The following is a 27,079-nucleotide window of genomic DNA, read 5'->3' as shown; positions in this document are numbered from 1 at the left end:
ATCTGCATGGTTCAAAGGAGCTGAAGGCTGCGTTATGGTTCTTGATGGCCAGATAGCTAGCAATAATGACAAGATACTGCCATGTGGGGAATCGTAAGTGGCTTGTTTTTGCTAATTTGATATTGATCTTGACACCATGTCTTATTTTGAGGTGTTTTGATTGATGTCACGTCTATATGCTAATATGCAAAACATTTGCTAGCTAGCTAACCAACAACTGTAACAACGTATTTGACCTATACGTATGTATGTGCAACTTTATGTTTTCAATAAACATTTTTAATAAAATGTCAACTATATTTCATATCCAATTTAAGCCAACCCCGTATGTTTTGCTCCATTGTCGCGCACATGTCGGTTCAGTTAACTACTGACACCTAGTGTTAAATGCTACTAAAATGACTCAGAAACCATATTCTAGGGCCCATAGGTGCATCCCAATATGCTAAAAAAAATATTCCTTTCCTGACTCCTTTCTTTTCATCTGCATTGAGCTAAACACAGGGTAGGTGAAAGCAATGTGTACTACTATGGGGCATATATATTTTCCTATCCAACTCTTTCACATCAGTGCAAATGAGGGAAAGGTGAGAGAAGAAGCTACTTTACACTATTGAGATGTAGCCCCATTTGCAGAATGTTATGAATGTTAATGCTGCCATGTAATCTTTCCTTCACTCTCATCACTTCTTAGGGTAGGAAAAAATTGAACACGAACTTAGTTCATGTTTTAAAGTTGGAGTTGAAAATTCTGAAAAACAGATGGTACAGTGGACAGCAATACTTTCAAACAAGCTAGAAAAAGGAAGCAGGAAATATTTAAAAGAGCACTCCCCTGTGGACTGTTGAGAGATTTCCACTCCTCCATGGTTGATGCTGGGTTTTCAAACAGGTCAGCTGTGATAGAAGTCAGTATTCGACGTCTATCCATATCTGAGGATATCGGGATGAGGTGGACATTTTACCGCCAAATAGGCCTCTGAATCCAAAGGTTGCAAGTTCGAATCCAGTGATAGAAAGTTGTTTTGAGATTTTTGTTTTAAGCCCATCCCAAACTTTAACCATTAACATTCAGAGTTAATGCCTAAACTTAACCTTAAACACTTTGAAATGTGACGTTTGTAAAACATGGAGACCGAGCTAGTTGAGGTTTTACACAACATAGATAATTGCCACCACAGCCACCGACTTGAGAGTCAGTCTTTCCCTGATAAATAGACCGAGACAGTGAGACAGACATTGACAAATGGTTTGAGATGGGAAGGCAAAACATCACAAAATGCTTAGCAATAAAATTTAACTGAACATGAAGCATCATCCTCATCTCACAAGAGTGTTGTTGATTCTGAAGTGTTAAGTCTTGTCTGCTTCTTTCCTTGTAGACTTACCACTATGTGTATTTGTGTGCCAAATAGGACAACGTGATCACAGAGAATTTTGTATTATTCTGAATCTTAATCCGATACACTCCTTTTAGAATTATATGTTACATTCCGTATGGTATGTATTAATTTGTGGATGTCCATCACCCATTTCGTTTGATATGTTACTAATTACAATTTGTATTATATGTGAATCTGAAAAACATGTAATATGTTAAGAATTTGCAATGACTACTATATGTTACGAATTCTAGTTAGGTGGCTAATGTTAGCTAGCTTAAAGGGTTAGGGTAAGAGTTAGCTAAAAGGGTTAAGGTTAGGGGAAGGATCAGCTAACATGCTAAGTAGTTGCAAAGTAGCTAAAAAGTACTAAGTAGTTGAAAAGTTAATAATTAGCTGAAATGCTAAAGCTGTCGGTGATGAGTTTTGAACTTGCATCCCTTGGGTTGCTTGACCTTCACGTATCCATCTATTTTATGCAACCATACCAAATGTAACATTCCGTAATAATTTGATTCTCCTGGATGTATGTTTACTATGTAACGTCTTGTCTATTAGACCAGGCTGAATAGGAAGGTTTCCTGTAAATCTATGTCAACGACCATAAAACCGCGTGTTTGGGCCAATTCGTTACGCTGTAATTCCAAATCCTTGGTATATTCAATGTGCCATAATATTTACACACCTGTACGTCACCGGCAGCCTGGATATAAGAGCGAGATCTGGGTGATGTGATTGACTATTTGTCACCTATTCTACAGGACAGACAAGCATCAAGCAAGCGGACATTAAACTCGTCACCTGCGTTTGGGGTTATTATTTCATGCCTATACGCACATTTTCGAGTAGGCCTTCTTTCGGCTGTCCGTGCATAACAATTAATTGTCCACGTAAATACTTAATTTGGGGTAAAATAGCTATTGAAGCAGAAAATAAAATCTACCATGGCCACGGGGTTCGCCAAGTACAAAATCCAAGCAGTCATTCTGCAGAGTTCAATCACGGACCCTGGATAGTGAAATTGATTGGTCCCACAAAACACCTGCGCTCTCACAGAGAAAAATCCAAAAATGTTGCGTCCTGGAATTGAATCCTATAAACTATATGACGAAATGTCGCAAATAGACCATTCAACACCACCCTCAAATCTGAGTGAAGGTTTGTCAATTATAAGTTTAAGATTACTTCTTATTTTACTCATACCGTGCGTGGTTCTTCTGCTGCTGTTGAACTGTTTGTTCCTGGGTTACAAGTTACACATTTTTTCAAAGAAGAACAGAAAAAGACAAGACAAGGAAGGTATTTTACAGTCTACTCTTTCGACGCGCCAGAGAATGACCATAATATCAGAGGCGCCATTTGTCCCAAATCAAGATGGGAAAGGAGGTTATATCTCTGTTTCAGAGCCTATTTTGGCGCAGGCCTTGAGCTCTCCACGTTCCTCTTCAAATGACAAGGCAGCAGTGGAGCAGATTATCCGATTCGTCAGTCTGGTTGGGTCCACAGGCGATGGTGGTTCGGAGTCCCTGGGGGCTCCGAGCGCCATATTGGCGACAACAGCCGATACCAACTCCAGGATCAACCAGCCCCGTAGGTCAAGCGTGTACAGTAGGAATAAAATAGGGTGGCGCAAAAGCGCCCCTGTCCTACCGCAGTCAAGTGATTCAGAGGCAGAACTGCCTAACCTTGTGCCACCCAATTCACCTGCGCTAAATGATACACACTCAAGGGTAAATTCATGGTTCCAGCCTAATATTAGCCACAGTAACCATTGAACTCTGTCTTGGATGTGATGTGTCTGTTTTATGCACGCAGGTAACACCTGACCAGAGGCACATGCTTCGGTGCAGCACCATGGAGCTGCAATATGTATTGAACAACACAGAGGAACACAAGTTTGATATGGTTGAATTCGAATGTGAATATGCCAGTAGCATACCTCCAGAGACTTCATGCTTTGTTGCATCTGACAACTCATCTGTCATTGACAACTTCCACAATGGGTCCTGGATTGGACAGCGACTTTGGAGCAAGCGCAGGTGAGTTGACATCAAATCAAATCAAAATGTAGTGAAATGCTTACATACAAGCCCTTAACCAACAGTGCTAAGAAAAAAAGTGTTAAGTAAAAAATAGATAAGTAGAAAATAAAAGTTATAAAAAAATTAAAATAATTAAACAGCGGCAGTAAAATAACAAGCGAGGCTATATACAGGGGGTACCAGTACAGAGTCAATGCGTGGGGGCACTGGTTAGTCGAGGTAATTGAGGTACTATGTACATGTAGATGGAGTTAAAGTGACTATGCATAGATTATAAACAGAGAGTAGCAGCAGCGTAAAAGAGGGGTCTGGGTAGCCCTTTGATTAGTTGTTCAAGATTCTTATGACTTGGGGATAGAAGCTGTTAAGAAGCCTTTGGGACCTCGACTTGGCACTACGGGTACGGCATACTAGACCAGTGGTTCTCAAACTTCCTTGCATTTAAACAGCACGCACACTTGATACAACTTGTCGAATAATAATCAAGCCCTTGACTAGGTGAATCAGGTGAGCTAGTTCAGGGCTACAACAAAACTATGACATGTATGGGGGACCCCAAGGAGAGGTTTGCTAAACACTGTACTAGACCATATATAGCTGTTGTGTAAACATACTAGACCATATATAGTACTGCTCAAAAGTTTGTGTCACTTAGAAATGTCCTTGTTTTTGAAAGAAAAGTACATTAAAATAACATCAAATTGATCAGAAATACAGTGCAGACATTGTTAATGTTGTAAATGACTGTTGTTGCTGGAAACGGCTGATTTAAAAAATAAAATACAACATTTTTAAAAATGGAATATCTACATAGGTGTACAGAGGCCCATTATCAGCAACCATCACTCCTGTGTTCCATGTCATGGAAATTTCCTCTATTTACCAAATGATGAGGGAGCAAACCACACACACAAGTCAGTCAGAGTTAGTTATCAAAGTCCATCTTTAATTATATGAGCTCTATCAAAACCCTGTGACTCTCAGATCAAGACGACATGACAAACCACAGGTCTTAGGAACTTACACAAAGAAAGACTTTACTTCAGAGAGGAGTATCCACTAGCCAGACAGAGTTGGCTATAAATTATCGTTCAGTTTGGTCTCCTAAACAAAGCTCTTATTTCGTCCTTGGTACAAAATGGTACCAAGACATTACCCCCACCCTATGATATATATCAAATTGTCATTTAGATACAACCAATTCTAAATACAACCAATCCTGGACAAGCTCACGGAGAGGAGAGTGAGGCTATAGGTTAAGATAGGGGCAACAGAGAGGGAGCATAGAATGATTCCAGACACTGCCATCCTCCTCTCCCCGATGGGAAAAGTAGGGAGTGACTGGCACACAGACACAGTGGAGCAAAATATATGTTTACACATGATGACACCTTGACCTCTCCCCTCTCTGCGGCCCAAGCAACTTAGTCCTGACAGAGAACAGATAACTGCCAATGGCCAGCACTATAGTACAACAAAATACATTCTCATGAGAAATAACTCATAAGCATATCATGAAAATAAAACATCCTATTTATGTTACCCAACTAATTCTGATTATTCCCCAACAGTTCCAATGACACATTGTGTTAGCTAATCCAAGTTTATAATTTTAAAAGGCTAATTGATCATTAGAAAACACTTTTACAATTATGTTAGCACAGCTGAACACTGTTGTTCTGATTAAAGAAGCAATAAAACTGGCCTTCTTTAGACTAGTTGAGTATCTGGAGCATCAGCATTTGTGGGTTCGATTACAGGCTCAAAATGTCCAGAAACAAAGAACTTATTCTAAAAATGTATATTTTTTTATCCTCAACAATCTACACACAGTACCCCATAATGACATAACGAAAACAGGTTTTTACAAATGTTTGCGAATTTAAAAAAAACAAATACCTTATTTATATAAGTATTCAGACGCTTTGCTATAAGACTCGAAATTGAGCTCAGATGCATCCTATTTCCATTGATTATCCTCAATGTTTCTAAAAGTTGATGAGTCCACCTGTGGTAAATTCAATTGATTTGGAAAGGCACACCTGTCTATATAAGGTCCCACATTTGACAGTGCATGTCAGAGCAAAAACCAAGCCATAAGGTTTAAGAAATTGTCCGTAGAGCTCCGAGACAGGATTGTGTCAAGGCACAGATCTGGGTAAGGGTAAAAACATATTTCTGCAGCATTGAAGGTCCCCAAGAACACAGTGGCCTCCATCATTCTTACATTTAAGAAGTTTGGAACCACCAAGACTCTTCCGAGAGCTGGCCATCCGGCCAAACTAAGCAATCGGGTGAAAAGAGCCTTGGTCAGGGAGGTGACCAAGAACCCGATGTTCACTCTGACAGAGCTCTGGAGTTCCTCTGTGAAGGTGGGAGAACCTTCCAGAAGGACAACCATCTCTGCAGCACTCCACCAATCAGGCCTTTATGGTAGAGTGGCCAGACAGAAGCCACTCCTCAGTAAAATAGGTTTTGTTGTGCCCTCTTCTTGGTGTGCTTGGACCATGTTAGTTTGATGGTGATGTGGATGCCAAGGAACTTGGCTCTCAACCTGCTCCATTCTAGCCCTTTGATGATAATGGGGGCATGCTCGGTCCTCCTTCTCCTGTAGTCCACAATCATCTCCTTTGTCTTGATCACATTGAGGGAGAGGTTGTTGTCCTTGCACCACACGGTCAGGTCTCTGACCTCCCTGTAGGCTGTCTCATTGTTGTCGATGATCAGGCCTACCACTGTTGTGTCATTGGCAAACTTAATGATGGTGTTGGAGTGCAGTCATGAGTGAAGGAGAGTAGAGGAGGGGACTGAGCATGCACCCCTGAGGGGCCACTTTGTGGAGGATCAGCGTGGCGGATGTGTTGTTACCTACCCTTACCACCTGGGGATGGCCCGTCATGAAGTCTAGGATCCAGTTGCAGAGGGAGGTGTTTAGTCCCAGGGTCCTTAGTGCCTTCAAAGCTCATCACTAAGCTATGGTGTTGAACGCTGAGCTGTAGTCAATGAATAGCATTCTCACATAGGTGTTCCTTTTGTTCAGGTGGGAAAGGGCAGTGTGGAGTGCAATAGAGATTGCGTCATCTGTGGATCTGTTGGTGCAGTATGCAAATTGGAGTGGATCTAGGATTTCTGGGATAACGGTGTTGATGTGAGCCATGACCAGCCTTTCAAAGCATTTCATGGCTACAGACATGAGGGTTACCGGTCAGTAGTCATTTAGGCAGGTTACCTTAGTGTTGTTGGGCACAGGGACTATGGTTTTCTGCTAAAAACATGTCGGTATTACAGACTCGGACAGAGAGTTTGAAAATGTCAGTGAAGAGACTTGTCAGTTGGTCAGCGCGTGCTCGCAGTACACGTGCTGGTAATCTGTCTGGCGCTGAGGGGGAATAGGTTTTGTCATAGCGTCTTCACAACTGTCTTGGTGTGCTTGGACCATGATAATTTGTTGGTGATGTGAACACCAAGGAACATGAAGCTCTCAACCTGCTCCACTACAGCCCTGTCGATGAGAATGGGGGTGTGCTCTGTCTTCCTTTTCCTGTAGTTGACAATCATCTCCTTTGTCTTGATCACGTTGAGGGAGGTTGTTGTCCTGGCACCACACGGCCAGGTCTCTGACTTCCTCCCTATAGGCTGTCTAGTCGTTGCTGGTGATCAGGCCCACCACTTGTGTCATCAGCAAACTTAATGATGGTGTTGAAGTCGTGCCTGGCCATGCTGTCATGAGTGATCAAGGAGTACAGAAGGGGACTGAGCATGCACCCTTGAGGGGCCCCCGTGTTGAGGATCAGCTTGGTGGATGTGTTGTTACCTACCCTTACCACCTGGGGCAGCCCATCAGGAAGTCCAGGATCCAGTTGCAGAGGGAGGTGTTTAGTCCCAGGGTCCTTTGCTTAGTGATGAACTTTGAGGGCACTATGGTGTTGAACACTGAGCTGTAGTCAATGAATAGCATTCTCAAATAGGTGTTCCTTTTGTCCAGGTGTGAAAGGGCAGTGTGGACTGCAATAGAGATTGCATCATCTGTGGATCTGTTGGGGCGGTATGCAAATTGGAGTGGGTCTAGGGTTTCTGGGATAATGGTGTTGTGAGCCATGACCAGCCTTTCAAAGCACTTCATGGGTATAGATGTGAGTGCTACGGGTCAGTAGTCATTTAGGCAAAGATGAACGTAGCAAAGTACAGAGAGATCCTTGATGAAAACCTGCTCCAGAACGCTCAGGACCTCAGACTGGGGGCGAAGGGTCACCTTTCAACAGGACAACAGCTCTAATTACACAGCAAAGACAATGCAGGAGTTGCTTCAGGAAAAGTCTCTGAATGGCCTTGGGTGGCCCAGCCAGAGCCCGGACTTGAACCCGATCAAACATCTCTGGAGAGACCTTAATAGCTGTGCAGCAATGCTCCTCATCAAATCTGACAGATTTGGATCTGCAGAGAAGAATTGGAGAAACTCCCCAAATACAGGTGTGTCAAGCTTGTATTGTCATACCCAAGAAGACTCAATGCTGTAATCGCTGCCAAAGGTGCTTCAACAAAGTACTGAGTAAAGGGTCTGAATACTTATTTAAAAACTGATAACGTTTACATGTTTTATATATTTGCAAAAATTACAAAAAGTATTTTTGCTTTGTCATTATGGGGTATTGTGTGTAGATTGATGTGAGTGGAAAAAAACAAATCAATTTTGGAATATGGCTTTAACGTAGGAATATTCAATGTTGCCTTGGTATGCAACTCCAGTGTATATTTGGCCTTGTTTTAGGCTATTGTCCTGCTGAATGGTAAATGTCTCCCAGGGTGTTTCTCAAAATCCATACGGCCTTGCTCAGAGCACACAAATTGGAGCACGGGATTATAGTAGGAGTTCAAATCAAAGTATGCGAAATGGAGCACGGAGGGCACTTCTCCTACGCGCACTCCGTTTGTACATATTTTGAAGCATTTATCGCTGCAAGCTTCAACAGAAAGTAAAAAATTACTCAAAATCAAAATTTCTTCAAATCAATGATGGCCATTATTTGAGCTGAAACGAGAGAAAATGTAATCAATCAATCAAATGTATTGATAAAGCTCCTTTATATCAGCCGATGTCAACGTACTATACAGAAACCCAGCCTAAAACCCCAAACAGCAAGCAACGCAGATGTAGAAGCACGGTGGCTAGGAAAAACTCCATAGAAAGGCAGGAACCTAGGAAGAAACCTAGAGAGGAACCAGGCTCTGAGGGTTGGCCAGTCCTCTTCTGACTGTGCTGGGTGGAGATTAACAGTATATGGCCAAGATGTTCAAATGTTTATGACCAGCAGGGTCAAATAATAATAATCACAGTGGTTGTAGAGGGTGCAACAGGCCAGCACCTCAGGAGTAAATGTCAGTTGCTTTGTCATGGCTGAGCGTTCAGAGTTTGAGATAGCAGGTGCAGTAGAGAGAGTTGAAAACAGCAGGTCCGGGACAAGGTATCACACGTTGGTGAACAGGTCAGGGTTCCATAGCCGCAGGCAGAACAGTTGAAACTGGAGCCGCAGCACGACCAGGTAGACTGGAGATGGCAAGGAATCAGGCCAGGTAGTCCTGAGGGCTCCAGGGCTCAGGTCCTCCGGAAGGGGACAGAGAGAGAATTAGAGGGAGCATACTTAAATTCGCACAGGACACCAGATAAGACAGGAGAATACACCAGATAACAGTCTGACCCTAGCCCACTTACACAAACTATTGCAGCATAGATACTGGAGGCTGAGACAGGTGGGTCGGGAGAAACTGTGGTCCCATCGAACGACAACCCCGGACAGGGCCAACCAGGCAGGATATGACCCCACCCACCTTGCCAAAGCACAGCACCCACACCACATATCCGCAAACCACCAACTTACTACACTGAGATAAGGCGGAGTATAGCCCACGAAGATCTCCCCCACGGCACAAACCCGAGGGTCGCCAATCCGGACTGGAAGATCACGTCAGTGACTCAACAAACTCAAGTGACGCACCTCTCCTAGGGATGGCATGGAAGAGCACTAGTAAGCCAGTGACTCAGCCCCCTTAATAGGGTCAGAGGCAGAGAATCCCAGTGAAGATAGCGAAACCGGCCAGGCAGAGACAGCAAGAGCAGTTCGTCGCTCCAGTGCCTTTCCGATCACCTTCACACCCCTGGGCCAGACTACATTCAATCATAGGACGTACTGGAGAATTGAGTCTTCAACAAAGACTTAAAGGTTGAGACCGAGTCTGTATCTCACACATGGATAGGCAGACCATGCCATAAAATTGGAGCTCTATAGGAGAAAGCCATGCCTCCAGCTGTTTGCTTAGAAATTCTAGGGACAGTAAGGAGGCCTGCGTCTTGTGACTGTAGCGTAGTTGTAGGTATGTACGGCAGGACCAAATCGGAGAGATCGGTAGGAGCAAGCCTATGTAAAATGCTTTGTAGGTTGGCAGTAAAACCTTGAAATCAGCCCCTAGCCTTAACAGGAAGCAATTGTAGAGAAGCTAGCATTGGGGTAATATGATAAACACTTTTGGTTCTAGTCAAGATTCTAGTAGCCTTGTCTAGCAGCCGTCTGCCCGGTACAAACGGTAATAAAGACTTCAACATAGGAATGACCAATATCAAAATTTAGACTATGGTCTCAGTGCAGAAGAATTAAAAGGAAGGTTCTAAGTAAAATTCTCTGTGAGCATTTGCCCACTGAAGTCAGTTACGATGCCAAACTGCAGTCAGGTTAAGTCCCTGGTGAGGGCGACGTGCATGCAGATGAGCTTTCCTGTGATGGTGGCCCAAACCCACTGTTTCATCAGCTGTCCAGGTGGCTGTTATCAGACGATCCCGCATGTGAAGAAGCTCTGGTGGACATTCCTGCAGTCAGCATGACAATATTTCACTCCCTCAGAACTTGAGACATCTGTGGCATTGTGTTGTCACAAAACTACACATTTTAGAAGGACCTTTTCTCCCCAGCACAAGGTGGACTGGTCAAATTTGTGTAATGATCATGCTGTTTAATCAGCTTCTTGATATGTCACACCTGTCAGGTGGATAGATTCTTGGCAAAGAAGAAATGCTCACTAAACAGGGATGTAAACAAATTTGTGCACAAATTGAGTGATTTCTGTGCATATGAAACATTCCTGGCATATTTTATTTCCGCTCATGAAACATGGAACTTCACGTTGCGTTTTTATATTTTTGTTCAGTATGTGTGGGGTACAGAGAGGGAGTCATAATGTTAAACACTATTGCACACAGAGTCCATGCAACTTGTGAGCAACTTTTTATTGGAACTTTGGGGTTGAATACTTAAGACATTTCAGCTTTTCATTTTTTATAATTTGTACAAATATCTTAACATAATACCATGTGTGTAGGTCAGTGACACAATCTCATTTTAATCCAGACTAACAAAATGTGGAAAAAGTCAAGGGGTGTGAATACTTTCTGAAGGCACTGTACAGCAATAGATATTGGTGAGCTATGTCAAGAATCCAGTATATAAATATGCAGTGTATAAACAGTAACTTAAATGCAATGTAGTATAAATATTAGACATAGCTTGTCAAATACAGTATGGATATTACATTTTCCAATTTAAGGGATTCCCTTTCACATACCTAATTACGCATATGCTTCTACAGGTGTCTCGCTCCGAATTCTGTCTGCAGACAGCGACGGTCTCACCAACAGAATGTGGGCCTCAGGAATGGATTGGGACTATTATGACCCGTGCTACGTGAGAGAGAGACACATACCCAAACAAAAAGATCACAAACCTGCATTACATACCAAGCATTATTGGGTATGATGCCAGAGAATTACATGTTTTAATCTCATTTAGATTTGTTTTATATACTTTATTTTTTACAATATCAGGCTGTACATATTTTTTTTCCAAATATTTAAAAATAATAAGAGCACTAAACAGATCACTTACCAAATGTAAAAAAAAACGTTTATTTTTTTAAATCCACCAGTTCAGTAAAGAATTGCTAATTCACTAATGTAAATCACATTTATTCCAAGACACTTACTTGTATGATTCACTTGTTTTGTAATGCATTCATTTCACACAACTTTCAACGTTTAAAAAAATTGTTTGTGGTACACTTGAATAAGCACATGTTGATTGTGCACAAATGTCTTGTACTTTTCACTTAAATGCACTATTAAAACATTCAATAAAGATTGTGTATTGGTTTCGTGGTTGAACTTCACCAGTTCATTTATTGTTTTCATTTCATACAATTCAATTTTCACATTTCTTTAACATTATATATATTTATAAAAAAATGACAAGTAAGTAAGAAGTAAGAACTAGTAAGAAGGCAGATGTACTCTACCCAATCCCTACCCAATCCCCCACAGCCTTCTGTGTAAATCCTTACAAGGTTTGAAATTAATACGTCTCCCAAAGCCAGAATACAGACAAGCTGCAACATGCGGTCTCTAACTATTAAAGGGTGGTGAGAGAGGTTTGTAAATAATATTAAATAGGCTTTTTTTAGTTTTAGTCGTGGTATTAGGTGTGTGTGTGTTGCGGCATTGTACAGCTTTGCCAGAATGTATGTGAGGAAACTTTGGTCCACAGTGCGGTTTAACCATAGAGGTCGTCGTCGTTGTCCTCATTGAAGAATGTACCACCGCTGCCACCAGCAGAGCCCTGGCTGGGCCCAGCGCCTGGCGCAGAGCTAGTGGGGAACCTGAGATGAGGAGAAGACGGGAAAGTAACTGTTTAGCTCAGTACAGTACATATCAAGGGGAGCCAGCTTGGTTGTGCCAGAACATTCCTCATGTAAACCTTATGGCATGTTAGCTGTACTTTGTAAGAAAAGTTCAATGAGTGATCCCACTGGGTGTATATAGGCTATAAATGATCTAGGATATATGAGAGCAGAAAAAGTTACCTAACAGTATTATTCAACATCCTCTATGTGTTATGCGTGTTCTTACCGGAAGCTGCCGAATCCTCTGCTCTGCTGTAATGTCTGTGCGAACATCTCGTATTTGCGGATGTCGTTGTCGCTGACTGAGCGGCGGGCGAAACGCATGGCCTCCTCAAAGTGGTCTTTACGGATCTCTGGGACAGGGTCGTCGTCCTCAACCTCCTGTGGGGGCATAGGCAATGGGGGGATAAATATCTAAAATAACATCACACTTTCTCTTCCTCCAGTATGTGTGTGAATTGTGTAGTAGCAGAATCAGAATTAGTTAGGTAACATTGATAAATAAGATGTTTTATTTACATAATAATGCTTATGTGAGATATTTGTCATTAGGATGTTTTCTTTTGGATAATACTGTTGGCAGTTTGCAGTTATCCCTTCTCTGCTAGGGCTTACTCACTCGGGGCCCAGAGAGGGGAGAGGTCAGGCTTGTGTTCATATGTCAAGGTATCTGTTAAACCATGTGATGCTATGAAGAATATCCGGAGGGGAGGAGGACAGAATGGAGGCTTGTCTTCTTATGGGAATGTGTCTAACTATTGTATGTCCCCTCTGAGGTTGCCCTTATCTTGATTTAGTATATGACCTAAGAGGCTCACTGTCTCGGTGAGCTTGTCCAGGAGGGGGTGTATTTGAGATGGGAATATCTAGAATTGACAATTGATATATGCCATTGGATGAGGTAATGGTTTGGTACTGTGTTGTACCAAGAATGAGATAAGAACTTTGTTTTTTTAAGACCAAACTGAACAATAATTTATAGCTAATGCTGTCTGGCTATGGGATACTCCTCTCTCAAGTAAAGTCTTCCTTTGTAATGTTCCTAAGATCTGTTATTTGTCATGTGAGTTGAGGGGTGTGTCTTGGCTATAAATGATACTAAGAATTGTTTTGTAAGCACTCAGAGAATTCATTTATAGACACTGAATTGATCTGAGATTCACAGGGCTATGGTGAAGCTCATATAATTAAAGATGGACTTCATAATATAACTGACTTGTGTATGGTTTGCTCTCTCAATGTTTAGTAATACAGGAAATGACCACGACAATTGGTTTAAGGTTCAATGCATTATCCCTACTCTTCTTCCTGTGTATAAATAATGTATAGAAATCTTTATGGTTTATTTGTCCGTTAAAGAAATGTCCAGGTTGATTTACTGAGTGATTTAATAATTAAGAGATTAAGACACCTTGATTAAGACACCAAGACTGGCTTTGTAGCATCTCCAAACTCAACATTGAAGAGTCTTAAAGGCCTGGGTATGTCCAAAATCTCAAATATAACATATCATTTGATTTGTTTAACACTTTTTTTGGTTACTACATGATTCCATGTGTTATTTCATAGGTTTCCGGTTCCGGGTTGGAGCGAGCGGTCGCATCTACACTTCGGTCCGCAGGTAGTATAACTTTTCATTACATTTTCATTACATTTCATTATAGTACAACGGTTTGATTTGTCTAATCTTAGCAATTTCTTCTTAGCTAGCTACATAGCCGTCTTTGTATCAAAGATAATTGCGTAATTATCGTATTTCGTCGTCCTAACGTAGTCTACACTGCTACCTGCCCAGCAGCTAGCTAACGTCCACTAGCACTGTAGAAACTATTACACTCAACTGAACGACTCGATTAGTGTAGTGTTAGTTAGCTACATAGTTGTCTTTGCTGTCTTCGTATCCAAGATAATTGTGTAGTTTAGAGTGTGTAGACTTAGAGTGATTATCTTAATTTACCGAGGTTAGCTAGCCAGCTATTTGTCGTCCTTAACGTAGGAGATACTGCTAGCTAGCTAGCCAACAGCTAGCCAACGTCTACCGAATTGAACTTCAACAACCCGGTCAACATTCCGCTTCGCTCCACAGGTAGTATCACATTTTCATTTCACTTCATTACAGTACAACGGTTTGATTTGTTTGATCGTAGCTAGCTAGCTACATAGCCGTCTTTGTATCTAAGACAATTGTGTAGTCTAGAGCGATTTTCTAGGTTAGCTAGCCAGCTATTGTCGTTCTTTTAACGTAACGTTACGTAATCCACACTGCTAGCTAGCCAGCTAGCCCCCGAATAGCAGCACTGTAGAAACTATTACACTCGACGGAACGACTTGATTAGTGTAGTGTCAACAACGCAGCCACTGCCAGCTAGCCTACTCCAGCAGTACTGTATCATTTCAATCATTTTAGTCAATAAGATTCTTGCTACGTAAGCTTAACTTTCTGAACATTCGAGACGTGTAAGTCCACTTGTCATTCCAATCTCCTTTGCATTAGCGTAGCCTCTTCTGTAGCCTGTCAACTATGTGTCTATCTATCCCTGTTCTCTCCTCTCTGCACAGACCATACAAACGCTCCACACCGCGTGGCCGCGGCCACCCTAATCTGGTGGTCCCAGCGCGCACGACCCACGTGGATTTCCAGGGCTCCGGTAGCCTCTGGAACTGCCGATCTGCGGCCAACAAGGCAGAGTTCATCTCAGCCTATGCCCCCCCCCAGTCCCTCGACTTCTTGGCACTGACGGAAACATGGATCACCACAGATAACACTGCTACTCCTACTGCTCTCTCTTCGTCCGCCCACGTGTTCTCGCACACCCCGAGAGCTTCTGGCCAGCGGGGTGGTGGCACCGGGATCCTCATCTCTCCCAAGTGGTCATTCTCTCTTTCTCCCCTTACCCATCTGTCTATCACCTCCTTTGAATTCCATGCTGTCACAGTTACCAGCCCTTTCAAGCTTAACATCCTTATCATTTATCGCCCTCCAGGTTCCCTCGGAGAGTTCATCAATGAGCTTGATGCCTTGATAAGCTCCTTTCCTGAGGACGGCTCACCTCTCACAGTCCTGGGCGACTTTAACCTCCCCACGTCTACCTTTGACTCATTCCTCTCTGCCTCCTTCTTTCCACTCCTCTCCTCTTTTGACCTCACCCTCTCACCTTCCCCCTACTCATAAGGCAGGCAATACGCTCGACCTCATCTTTACTAGATGCTGTTCTTCCACTAACCTCATTGCAACTCCCCTCCAAGTCTCCGACCACTACCTTGTATCCTTTTCCCTCTCGCTCTCATCCAACACTTCCCACACTGCCCCTACTCGGATGGTATCGCGCCGTCCCAACCTTCGCTCTCTCTCCCCCGCTACTCTCTCCTCTTCCATCCTATCATCTCTTCCCTCTGCTCATACCTTCTCCAACCTATCTCCTGATTCTGCCTCCTCAACCCTCCTCTCTTCCCTTTCTGCATCCTTTGACTCTCTATGTCCCCTATCCTCCAGGCCGGCTCGGTCCTCCCCTCCCGCTCCGTGGCTCGACGACTCACTGCGAGCTCACAGAACAGTGCTCCGGGCAGCCGAGCGGAAATGGAGGAAAACTCGCCTCCCTGCGGACCTGGCATCCTTTCACTCCCTCCTCTCTACATTTTCCTCCTCTGTCTCTGCTGCTAAAGCCACTTTCTACCACTCTAAATTCCAAGCATCTGCCTTTAACCCTAGGAAGCTCTTTGCCACCTTCTCCTCCCTCCTGAATCCTCCTCCCCCTCCCCCCCCTCCTCCCTCTCTGCAGATGACTTCGTCAAACATTTTGAAAAGAAGGTCGACGACATCCGATCCTCGTTTGCTAAGTCAAACGACACCGCTGGTTCTGCTCACACTGCCCTACCCTGTGCTCTGACCTCTTTCTCCCCTCTCTCTCCAGATGAAATCTCGCTTCTTGTGACGGCCGGCCGCCCAACAACCTGCCCGCTTGACCCTATCCCCTCCGCTCTTCTCCAGACCATTTCCGGAGACCTTCTCCCTTACCTCACCTCGCTCATCAACTCATCCCTGACCGCTGGCTACGTCCCTTCCGTCTTCAAGAGAGCGAGAGTTGCACCCCTTCTGAAAAAACCTACACTCGATCCCTCCGATGTCAACAACTACAGACCAGTATCCCTTCTTTCTTTTCTCTCCAAAACTCTTGAACGTGCCGTCCTTGGCCAGCTCTCCCGCTATCTCTCTCAGAATGACCTTCTTGATCCAAATCAGTCAGGTTTCAAGACTAGTCATTCAACTGAGACTGCTCTTCTCTGTATCACGGAGGCGCTCCGCACTGCTAAAGCTAACTCTCTCTCCTCTGCTCTCATCCTTCTAGACCTATCGGCTGCCTTCGATACTGTGAACCATCAGATCCTCCTCTCCACCCTCTCCGAGTTGGGCATCTCCGGCGCGGCCCACGCTTGGATTGCGTCCTACCTGACAGGTCGCTCCTACCAGGTGTCTCCTCACCACGCGCTCTCACCACTGGTGTCCCCCAGGGCTCTGTTCTAGACCCTCTCCTATTCTCGCTATACACCAAGTCACTTGGCTCTGTCATAACCTCACATGGTCTCTCCTATCATTGCTATGCAGACGACACACAATTAATCTTCTCCTTTCCCCCTTCTGATGACCAGGTGGCGAATCGCATCTCTGCATGTCTGGCAGACATATCAGTGTGGATGACGGATCACCACCTCAAGCTGAACCTCGGCAAGACGGAGCTGCTCTTCCTCCCGGGGAAGGACTGCCCGTTCCATGATCTCGCCATCACGGTTGACAACTCCATTGTGTCCTCCTCCCAGAGCGCTAAGAACCTTGGCGTGATCCTGGACAACACCCTGTCGTTCTCAACTAACATCATGGCGGTGGCCCGTTCCTGTAGGTTCATGCTCTACAACATCCGCAGAGTACGACCCTGCCTCACACAGGAAGCGGCGCAGGTCCTAAACCAGGCACTTGTCATCTCCCGTCTGGATTACTGCAACTCGCTGTTGGCTGGGCTCCCTGCCTGTGCCATTAAACCCCTACAACTCATCCAGAACGCCGCAGCCCGTCTGGTGTTCAACCTTCCCAAGTTCTCTCACGTCACCCCGCTCCTCTGCTCTCTCCACTGGCTTCCAGTTGAAGCTCGCATCCGCTACAAGACCATGGTGCTTGCCTACGGAGCTGTGAGGGGAACGGCACCGCAGTACCTCCAGGCTCTGATCAGGCCCTACACCCAAACAAGGGCACTGCGTTCATCCACCTCTGGCCTGCTCGCCTCCCTACCACTGAGGAAGCACAGTTCCCGCTCAGCCCAGTCAAAACTGTTCGCTGCTCTGGCCCCCCAATGGTGGAACAAACTCCCTCACGACGCCAGGACAGCGGAGTCAATCACCACCTTCCGGAGACACCTGAAACCCCACCTCTTCAAGGAATACCTAGGATAGGATAAAGTAATCCTTCTCACCCCCCCTTAAATGATTTAGATGCACTATTGTAAAGTGGCTGTTCCACTGATGTCAGAAGGTGAATTCACCAATTTGTAAGTCGCTCTGGATAAGAGCGTCTGCTAAATGTCTTAAATGTAAATGTTTACAATGTAGAAAATAGTACAAATAAAGATAAACCTTGAATGAATAGGTCTGTCCAAACTTTGGACTGGTACTGTATATAAACTCATCAAAAAAAAAAGAAACATCTCTTTTTCAGGACCCTGTCTTTCAAAGACATTTGGATTTTTACGAATTACCTGCACAGATCTTCATTGTACAACACATTTTCCAAAAAGTAGTAGCATTAGTCACATAAACACAGAAATAAACAAATGGCACATTTGTTTCCCATGCTTGTGCAATGAACCATAAACTATTAATGAACATGCACATGTGGAACGGTCGTTAAGACACTAACAGCTTACAGACGGTAGGCAATTAAAGTCACAGTTATGAAAACTTAGGACACTAGAGGCCTTTCTACTGACTCTGAAAAACACCAAAAGAAAGATGCCCAGGGCCCCTGCTCATCTGCAAGAACGTGCCTTAGGCATACTGCAAGGTGGCATGAGGACTGCAGATGTAACCAGGGTAATAAATTGCAATGTCCATACTGTGAGACGCCCAAGACAGTGGTACAGGGAGATGAGACGGACAGCTGATCGTCCTCGCAGTGGCAGACCACGTGTAACAACACCTGCACAGGATCGGTACATCCGAACATCACCAGGAACGCACAATCCCTTCATTAGTGCTCAGACTGTCCTCAATATGCTGAGAGGCTTTTAGGCCTGTTGTAAAGCAGGTCTTCACCAGACATCACCGGCAACAACGTTGCCTACGGGTACAAACCAACCGTTGCTGGACCAGACAGGACTGGCAAAAAGTGCTCTTCACTGACGAGTCACGGTTTTGTCTCACCAGGGGTGATGGTGGGATTCGCGTTTTTCATAGAAGGAATGAGCGTTACACCAAGGCCTGTACTCTGGAGCGGGATTGATTTGGAGGTGGCGGGTCTGTCATGGTCTGGGGCGGTGTGTCACAGCATCATCGGACTGAGCTTGTTGTCATTGCCTGCAATCTCAATGCTGTGCGTTACAGGGAAGACATCCTCCTCCCTCATGTGGTACCCTTCCTGCAGGCTCATCCAGACATGACCCTCCAGCATGACAATGCCACCAGCCATACTTCTCGTTCTGTGCGAGATTTCCTGCAAGACAGGAATGTCAGTGTTCTGCCATAGCCAGCGAAGAGCCTAGATCTCAATCCCATTGAGCACGTCTGAGACTTGTTGGATCGGAGGGTGAGGGCTAGGGCCAACCCCCCCTTAGAAATGTCCGGGAACTTGCAGGTGCCTTGGTGGAAGAGTGGGGTAACATCTCACAGCAAGAACTGGCAAATCTGGTGCAGTCCATGAGGAGGAGATGCACTGCAGTACTTAGTATCTGGTGTGGCCACCAGCTGCATTGACTGTTGATTTTGACCCCCCTTTGTTCAGGGACAGATTATTCCATTTCTGTTAGTCACATGTCTGTGGAACTTATTCAGTTTATGTCTCAGTTGTTGAATCGTGTTATGTTCATACAAATATTTACAAGTTACGTTTGCTGAAAATAAATGCAGTTGACAGTGAGAGGACGTTTCTTTTTTTGATGAGTTTACATGCATACAAACATATACAGTTGAAGTCTGAACTTTTACATGCATCTTGGCCAAATACATTTAAACTCAGTTTTTCACAATTCCTGCCATTTAATCCGAGTAAAAATGCCCTGTCTTATTTAAAAATGTGAAATGTCATTATAATAGTAGAGAGAATGCTTCTATTTCTTTCCCACATTCCCAGGGGGTCAGAAGTTTACATACACTCACTTAGTATTTGGTAGCATTGCCTTTAAATTGTCTAACTTGGGCCAAATGTTTCAGGTAGCCTTCCACAAGCTTCCCACAATAAGTTGGGTGAATTTAGGCCCATTCCTCCTGACAGAGATGGTGTAACTAAGTCAGGTTTGTAGGCCTCCTTGCTCGCACACAACAACTTTTCAGCCCACAAATGTTGGATTTGAAGTCAGGCCTTTGTGATGGTCACTCCAATACCCTGACTTTGTTGTCTTTAAGCCATTTTGCCACAACTTTGGAAGTATGTTTGGGGTCATGTCCATTTGGAAGACCCATTTGCAACCAAGTTTTAACTTGAGATGTTGCTTCAATATATCCACATCATTTCCCTACCTCATGATGCCATCTATTTTGTGAAGTGCACCAGTCCCTCCTGCAGCAAAGCACACCCACAACATGATGCTGCCACCCCCATGCTTCACGGTTGGGATGGTGTTCTTCGTCTTTTTCCTCCAAACATAACGATGGTCATTATGGCCAAACAGTTCTATTTATGTTTCATCAGACCAGAGGACATTTCTCCAAAAAGTACAATCTTTGTCTCCATGAGAAGTTGCAAACCGTAGTCTAGCTTTTTTTATGGCGGTTTTGTATGGCGGTTTTGGAGCAGTGGCTTCTTCCTTGCTGAGCGGCCTTTCAGGTCATTGATCCCTAGATCTGTGGGGCGGCAGGGGCGCCTAGTGGTTGATCTAGTAACCGGAAGGTTGCAAGTTCAAATCCCCGAGCTGACAAGGTACAAAATCTGTTGTTCTGCCCCTGAACAGGCAGTTAACCCACTGTTCCTAGACAGTCATTGAAAATAAGAATTTGTTCTTAACTGACTTGCCTAGTAAAATAAAGGTAAAAAAAATAGAAACAGGATGCACCTGAGCTCAATTTCTAGTCTCATGGCAAAGGGTCTGAAAATGTATGTAAATAAGGTTTTTTATTTTTTAATACATTTGCAAACATTTCTAAAAACCCGTTTTCGCTTTTGTCATTATGGGGAATTGTGTGTAGAAGAACATGTTTTTTAAATAACTTTTAGAATAATGCAATAATAGAATAATGCAATAACAAACGTAACAAAATGTGGAAAAAGGGGTCTGAATACTTTCAGAACTTTCCATCAATTCACAAGAGGCTGAATGGATCTCACCGGAGAAAGCATCCGTGCGAGTGAAACAGTGCCCCTCGGTCTTATTTGGTCTGGTCAAAAAGTGTATGACATTGTTGCATTGAATGCAATGGAAGCCAGCAAGCATTTAGCCTCCCTTGATTAAAAAAAGTATAAAATAGCCAATCAGCAGTGAGCTCAACAGTGAAATGGTCCTGGCGCATCAAATAATAATAATAATTTACAACTGAAAAAAATGGTCAAGGGAAGCCAGTTTGGATTTGGCTTTACACCAATCACATTAAAAGCAAACTGTCATTGACAGAAAACGCAAATTGTTGCATCTGGTTGTGTTGTTAAATTGTCCCTTTCCTAAATTAGCCATGGATGGAAATAGGGATTTTGGACTTGTGGTTTTACTTCATTCTCCCCTCTGGCCAATGATTGTAAAGATGATTCTGATCCAGCCATAAATTCATACATTGTGTCCCTGGCCTGAGAGGATAGAAGTTCAATATTCTCTACAAGTATGGTAAGTCGACATGTTTTTTTCTACTTGCACACAGAGAGCAATCAGAACCATTAACAGACATATTTAACTTACGTTGATTGGACAATTGTTTTTGGGTGATTTGATGATGTTGGAATTGAAGTTGAAATGTTGCTGGAATAGTGGAGGCAACGTCTGTTTTCTTTGCAGCTTACAGCAATTGTCCATGATTCTAAATCAATAGTTGTTTAGAAGTCTGAAAATCTCAGAAACATTAACTTACTTGAACGTGCTGTAGGTCATGCAACTGTTTGTTATACATGCAAAATGCTTTGTGGACTTCATTGGCTAGAGGTTGCTCTCCGGTTTTGTGATGAAAGAAAGGTGTGGTTGAATTTATTCTGCCACTGTGTCTGCTTATTGTCTCAGCCTTAGGCCTATATATCAAAGTTTCAAGGCATATGTACTAACAGGTTTTAGTGCAAACAACGGAATTATCACAACACAGGATGTAATATGGCTGTTTTGGGGGGCTTGTCTTCCCCATTAATTTTAACCACACACCACTACTGGACCTTATTAGAAGGATGATATTCTCCTTGTTTCTACTGTAGATATGCAAATTCAAAATGTTTTAATTTTGCGGTTGCTAGTGAAATTCATAAAAACATTGTGTGATAAAAATCACTTTATATTTTCGCAGACCCCTGGACTAGACCGTGTCATTGAATAAATAAAGATGCAGTCGTGACTAAACTCACCATGGCTAAGGGGTTGGTCTGAAGCCCTCTCTCCCTCCTGATCTCATTCTCAATGGACTCCCTGATGGCCATCTTACAGGCCCTCTGGCAGATCTCTGTCAGGTCAGCGCCAGAGAAACCATTGGTCATCTTGGCCAGGAAATCCAAGTCCACATCCTATAATCAGACAGGGGTGGAGGGAGCATTAAAACCACTTCAGATAAAGATCAAAACAGTAATGGGATTATAAAACACTGATGTTTCCCACACACAGCAATTTCCATATCAACAACTTTTCCACAAACAATCAATACCCATTACATGAAGCCAGCCTGGAATAAAGACATTCGATAAGCCCCAATCCCACCCCTCAAATCAGAACATGCTGACTGAGGTTGGAGAAAGAGTTCAGTCAGCACAATGTCAGCGCATGGCCAAATACACATAGATGCTTGCCTTGGCGATGGGTGACTTCCTGAGGTTGGCGTTTAGGATGTTGATGCGGGACTTCTCATCTGGCAGGGGGATGTAGATGAGCTGGTCCAGTCTTCCGGGCCTCAGGATGGCCGGGTCGATGATATCAGGCCTGGTACAGCACACAGTTTAGTCATTAAAAACATGGCCTACATTTCTACACAAACCATTGTACACCTCATTATACACTACCTTATTGTCCACCTCAGATCTAAGTGCATTCAACTAAGGTAGGGGAGACTACAACATATGATAATTGCAAGTAAAACCTTCATAATTCTTTTTTTACAAAAAATTGCTTCTAGCATCAACCACAATGCTAGAAATGTGTTTTTAACACTAGAACCGCTAAAGCAGTCATTTGGACTGCTCATTCATTTTGATTGACTTTTCCTAAATAAGTCTATATCGACCTTAGGATCTTAATATCACAAAAAGAACTGGAATTATAATCGGTTTTAGGAGAAAAATGACATGAGACGTTTCCAATCCTCCTCCCGACAGTAAAAAAATATTTGTTTAAAGTCCTGCTCCACTCCTTCTCCCAACAGTTGATAATCACCCCTATAATTGCCTCAAACTAAATCTAAAACTATACCGAAGCTATTTTCACACAACAGATTAAATACACTATATATATTTTTATTTTACCATTATTATAATTATAATCAGCACAAAATGTCATCACAGAGAGCAGGCCCTACCATTATTGGTAAGTCAGTTAAAAACATTCTTATTTTCAATGACGGCCTAGGAACAGTGGGTTAACTGCCTTGTTCAGGGGCAGAACAACAGATGATTTTTACCTTGTCAGCTCGGGGATTCGATCTTGCAACCTTTCGGTTACTAGTCCAACGCTCTTACCACTAACCACTAGGTTACCTGCCACATACAAAAAGTATGTGGACACTATTTCAGCCACACCGTTGCATAATTATGTAATCACCAATTGCGAATGAAGAACAGGGCGGGCCATTCTATTGATTTGATCTATTCTAATTATCTCAAAATACTATATACCCTATATCAGTCAACCAAATTTAACCTGAACCTACACCTCCAAGGCCCAAGCGCAAAAAAAGACAGAACGGTGCACACTGACCACCTGGTCAGTGTGCACCGTTCTGTCTTTTTTGCGCCTGGGCACCTGCCCTCGCCACCAACAAATGATACGGTGAGACAGGAGAGAGGAAAGGACTGCCCCATTTGGATAGAACAAGCCGCTGACAATGGCACAGGACGATAATCAGCACAAAATGTCATCACAGAGAGCAGGCCCTACATTTCAAGCAAAGAAAATAGATCAGCAACGCACTCACCAGCTTTGGTTGTTTATGTGACTTGGACATGCTCCAACTTATGTATTTGCAACTTATGTACAGTCGTGGCCAAAAGTTTTGGGAATGACACAAAAATAAATTTTCAAAGTCTGCTGCCTCAGTGTCTTTAGACATTTTTGTCAGATCTTACTATGGAATACCGAAGTATAATTACAAGCATTTCATAAGTGTCAAAGGCTTTTATTGACAATTACATGAAGTTGATGCAAAGAGTCAATATTTGCAGTGTTGACCCTTCTTTTTCAAGACCTCTGCAATCCGCCTTGGCATGCTGTCAATTAACTTCTGGGCCACATCCTGAGTGATGACAGCCCATTCTTGCATAATCAATGCTTGAAGTTTGTCAGAATTTGTGTTTTTTTGTTTGTCTACCCGCATCTTGAAGATTGACCACAAGTTCTCAATGGGATAAGGTCTGGGGAGTTTCCTGGCCATGGCCCTAAAATATCAATGTTTTGTTCTCCAAGCCACTTAGTTATCACTTTTGCCTTATGGCAAGGTGCTCCATCATGCTAGAAATCATGCATTTTTCGTCACCAAACTGTTCCTGGATGGTTGGGAAAAGTTGCTCTCGGAGGATGTGTTGGTATCATTCTTTATTCATGGCTGTGTTCTTAGGCAAAATTGTGAGTGAGCCCACTCCCTTGGTTGAGAAGCAATCCCACACATTAAATGGTCTCAGGATGCTTTACTGTTGGCATGACACAGGACTGATGGTAGCGCTCACCTTGTCTTCTCCGGACAAGCTTTTTCCAGATGCCCCAAACAATCGGAAAGGGCATTCAGTCCTCAGCAGTCCAATCCCTATACCTTTTGCACAATATCAGTCTGTCCCTGATCTTTTCCCTGGAGAGAAATGGCTTCTTTGCTGCCCTTCTTGACACCAGGCCATCCTCCTAAAGTCTTCGCCTCACTGTGCGTGCAGATGCACGCACACCTGCCTGCTGCCATTCCTGAGCAAGCTCTGTACTGGTGGGGCCCCAATCCCGCAGCTGAATAAACTTTAGGAGACGGTCCTGGCACTTGCTGGACTTTCTTGGGCGCCCTAAAGCCTTTTTCACAACAATTAGACCACTCTCCGTGAAGTTCTTGATGATCCGATAAATGGTTGATTTAGGTGCAATCTTACTGGCAGCAATATCCTTGCCTGTGAAGCCCTTTTTGTGCAAAGCAATGATGACGGCACGTGTTTCCTTGCAGGTAACCATGGTTGACAGAGGAAGAACAATGATTCCAAGCACCACCTTCCTTTAGAAGCTTCCAGTCTGTTATTCGAACTCAATCAGCATGACAGAATGATCTCCAGCCTTGTCCTCGTCAACATTCACACCTATGTTAACGAGAGAATCACTGACATGATGTCAGCTGGTCCTTTTGTGGCAGGGCTGAAATGCAGTGGAAATGTTTTTGGGGGATTCTTTGCATGGCAAAGAGGGACTTTGCAATTAATTGCAATTCATCTGATCACTCTTCATAACTTTCTGGAGTATATGCAAATTGCCATCATACAAACTGAGGCAGCAGACTGAAAATTAATATTTGTGTCATTCTCAAAACTTTTGGTCATTACTTTATGTCCATGTAAGCACGAGCTGACAATAATTGGCTATTTATGACCGCAATCAGACACATAGTCTTTCTATAAACTAGAGTACCAGTGAGAATTTCCTACATTGGACAACTTGTTACAGTTGCTCATCGATTGTTCCAAGATGGCATAGCAGTTCAGACGTCTTTTGTCCTCGTCTTGTCGTGTCCCGTATATATATATATATATATATATATATATATATATATATATTTACAACTTTTTTCACATACCTTTTTATATATATATTTTTTTATTTTCCATAAACTCATCTTCAAAACACTCTCCTCACCATTTTATATTTATAAAAAATAGAGTATTATTTACCTCAAATCTGTAATCCTCCATAGAAGCTTACCAGAAGCTAACCAGAAGCTAGCCAGAAGCTAATCCAGAAGCTAATCAGAAGCTAGCCAGAAGCTAATCCAGAAGCTAATCAGAAGCAAGTTAGCTTCTTTACTGGCTAATCGTTAGTATTCAGCTAACCACGGTTTGTGGTCATCAGCTATCCTTTAACTCGAAAATCTATCGCCAGTTTTGTACGGCGCGGCTTGTACCGGAACATACCGGACCTATTTTTCTCTCCATGTCCCTGGATTTCAACCGCTATCTCTGGACATTCATACCTGGATCTTGCAGCTAGCTAGCTGCTATCCGTGTGACTATCGGCTTTCGTCGATTCCGGAGCAAAAATCAATTATTCCGGAGCTAGCCAGCTGAAGGGTTCCATCAATCACTCCTGGGCTACAATCACCTATCCAGACCCATTTTACTGCCAAAGCGGAGCCCCACCGGGCCTTCACAACTACCGACGTTATCTACCCGAAGGAGTTATCCAGCTGGCTCCTCCATCGCAACGTAACCAGAACGCCCATCTGCGGTCCGCTAACCGTTAGCAGCCAATAAGACAGCTATCTGAATAGACCTATCGGAAAAAAAAATAATAATAATTTCTTGGGCCTCTATATAACTATATCTATTTTCTTTTGTGTGATTTGGATTCATCCCACACGGAACACCACTAATCCTACAAATAGAAACGCACCAGGTGGCTAATAACAGACCTCCATCCTATGCTAGATTGCTACCGATGGCCCGGCTAGCTGTCTAAATCACTGTGACCCCAACCAACCTCTCTACTCACTGGACCCTTTTGATCACTCAACTAAGCATGCCTCTCAGTGTCATTATGCCTTGTCCATTGCTGTTCTGGTTAGTGTTTATTGGCTTATTTCACTGTAGAGCCTCTAGTCCTGCTCACTATACCTTATCCAACCTATTAGTTCCACCTCCCACACATGCGATGACATCTCCTGGTTTCAATGATGTTTCTAGAGACAATATCTCTCTCTTCATCACTCAATACCTAGGTTTACCTCCACTGTATTCACATCCTACCATACCTTTGTCTGTACATTATACCTTAGCTATTTTATTGCCCCCCAGAAACCTCCTTTTACTCTCTGTTCCAGACGTTCTAGACGACCAATTCTTATTGCTTTTAGCCGTACCCTTATCCTACTCTTCCTCTGGCGATGTAGAGGTGAATCCAGGCCCTGCAGTGCCTAGCTCCACTCCTATTCCCCAGGCGCTCTCTTTTGATGACTTCTTCTGTAATAGCCTTGGTTTCATGCATGTTAACATTAGAAGCCTCCTCCCTAAGTTTGTTCTATTCACCGCTTTAGCACACTCTGCCAACCCAGATGTTCCAGCTGTGTCTGAACCCTGGCTTAGGAAGACTTAGGAAAAATTTGGAAATTTTCATTCCAAACTACAACATTTTCAGACAAGATAGAACTGCCAAAGGGGGCGGTGTTGCA

At 43.4% G+C, this 27,079-nt stretch overlaps 1 protein-coding gene and 1 pseudogene across 1 annotated transcript in view; one reads left to right on the top strand and one right to left on the bottom strand.

Annotated features, from left to right (window-relative positions):
• Positions 1-2,494: 2,494 nt before the first annotated feature.
• Positions 2,495-11,226, top strand: LOC135544525 (protein huluwa-like; annotated as a pseudogene).
• Positions 10,686-27,079, bottom strand: part of LOC135543806 (transitional endoplasmic reticulum ATPase-like) — a 118,522-nt gene continuing 102,128 nt past the window's right edge. The window contains exons 15-18 of the mRNA XM_064971139.1: positions 22,314-22,443; positions 21,879-22,034; positions 12,372-12,526; positions 10,686-12,121 (exon numbers count right to left, since the gene is read on the bottom strand). Coding sequence (XP_064827211.1) covers positions 12,016-12,121; positions 12,372-12,526; positions 21,879-22,034; positions 22,314-22,443 — 547 coding nt within the window. The 3' untranslated portion in view covers positions 10,686-12,015. The remainder of the gene's footprint in view (positions 12,122-12,371; positions 12,527-21,878; positions 22,035-22,313; positions 22,444-27,079) is intronic.

Source organism: Oncorhynchus masou, chromosome 8, assembly GCF_036934945.1.
Source record: "Oncorhynchus masou masou isolate Uvic2021 chromosome 8, UVic_Omas_1.1, whole genome shotgun sequence".
Taxonomy (NCBI): domain Eukaryota; kingdom Metazoa; phylum Chordata; class Actinopteri; order Salmoniformes; family Salmonidae; genus Oncorhynchus; species Oncorhynchus masou.
This window is presented reverse-complemented; position numbering and strand designations above follow the sequence as displayed.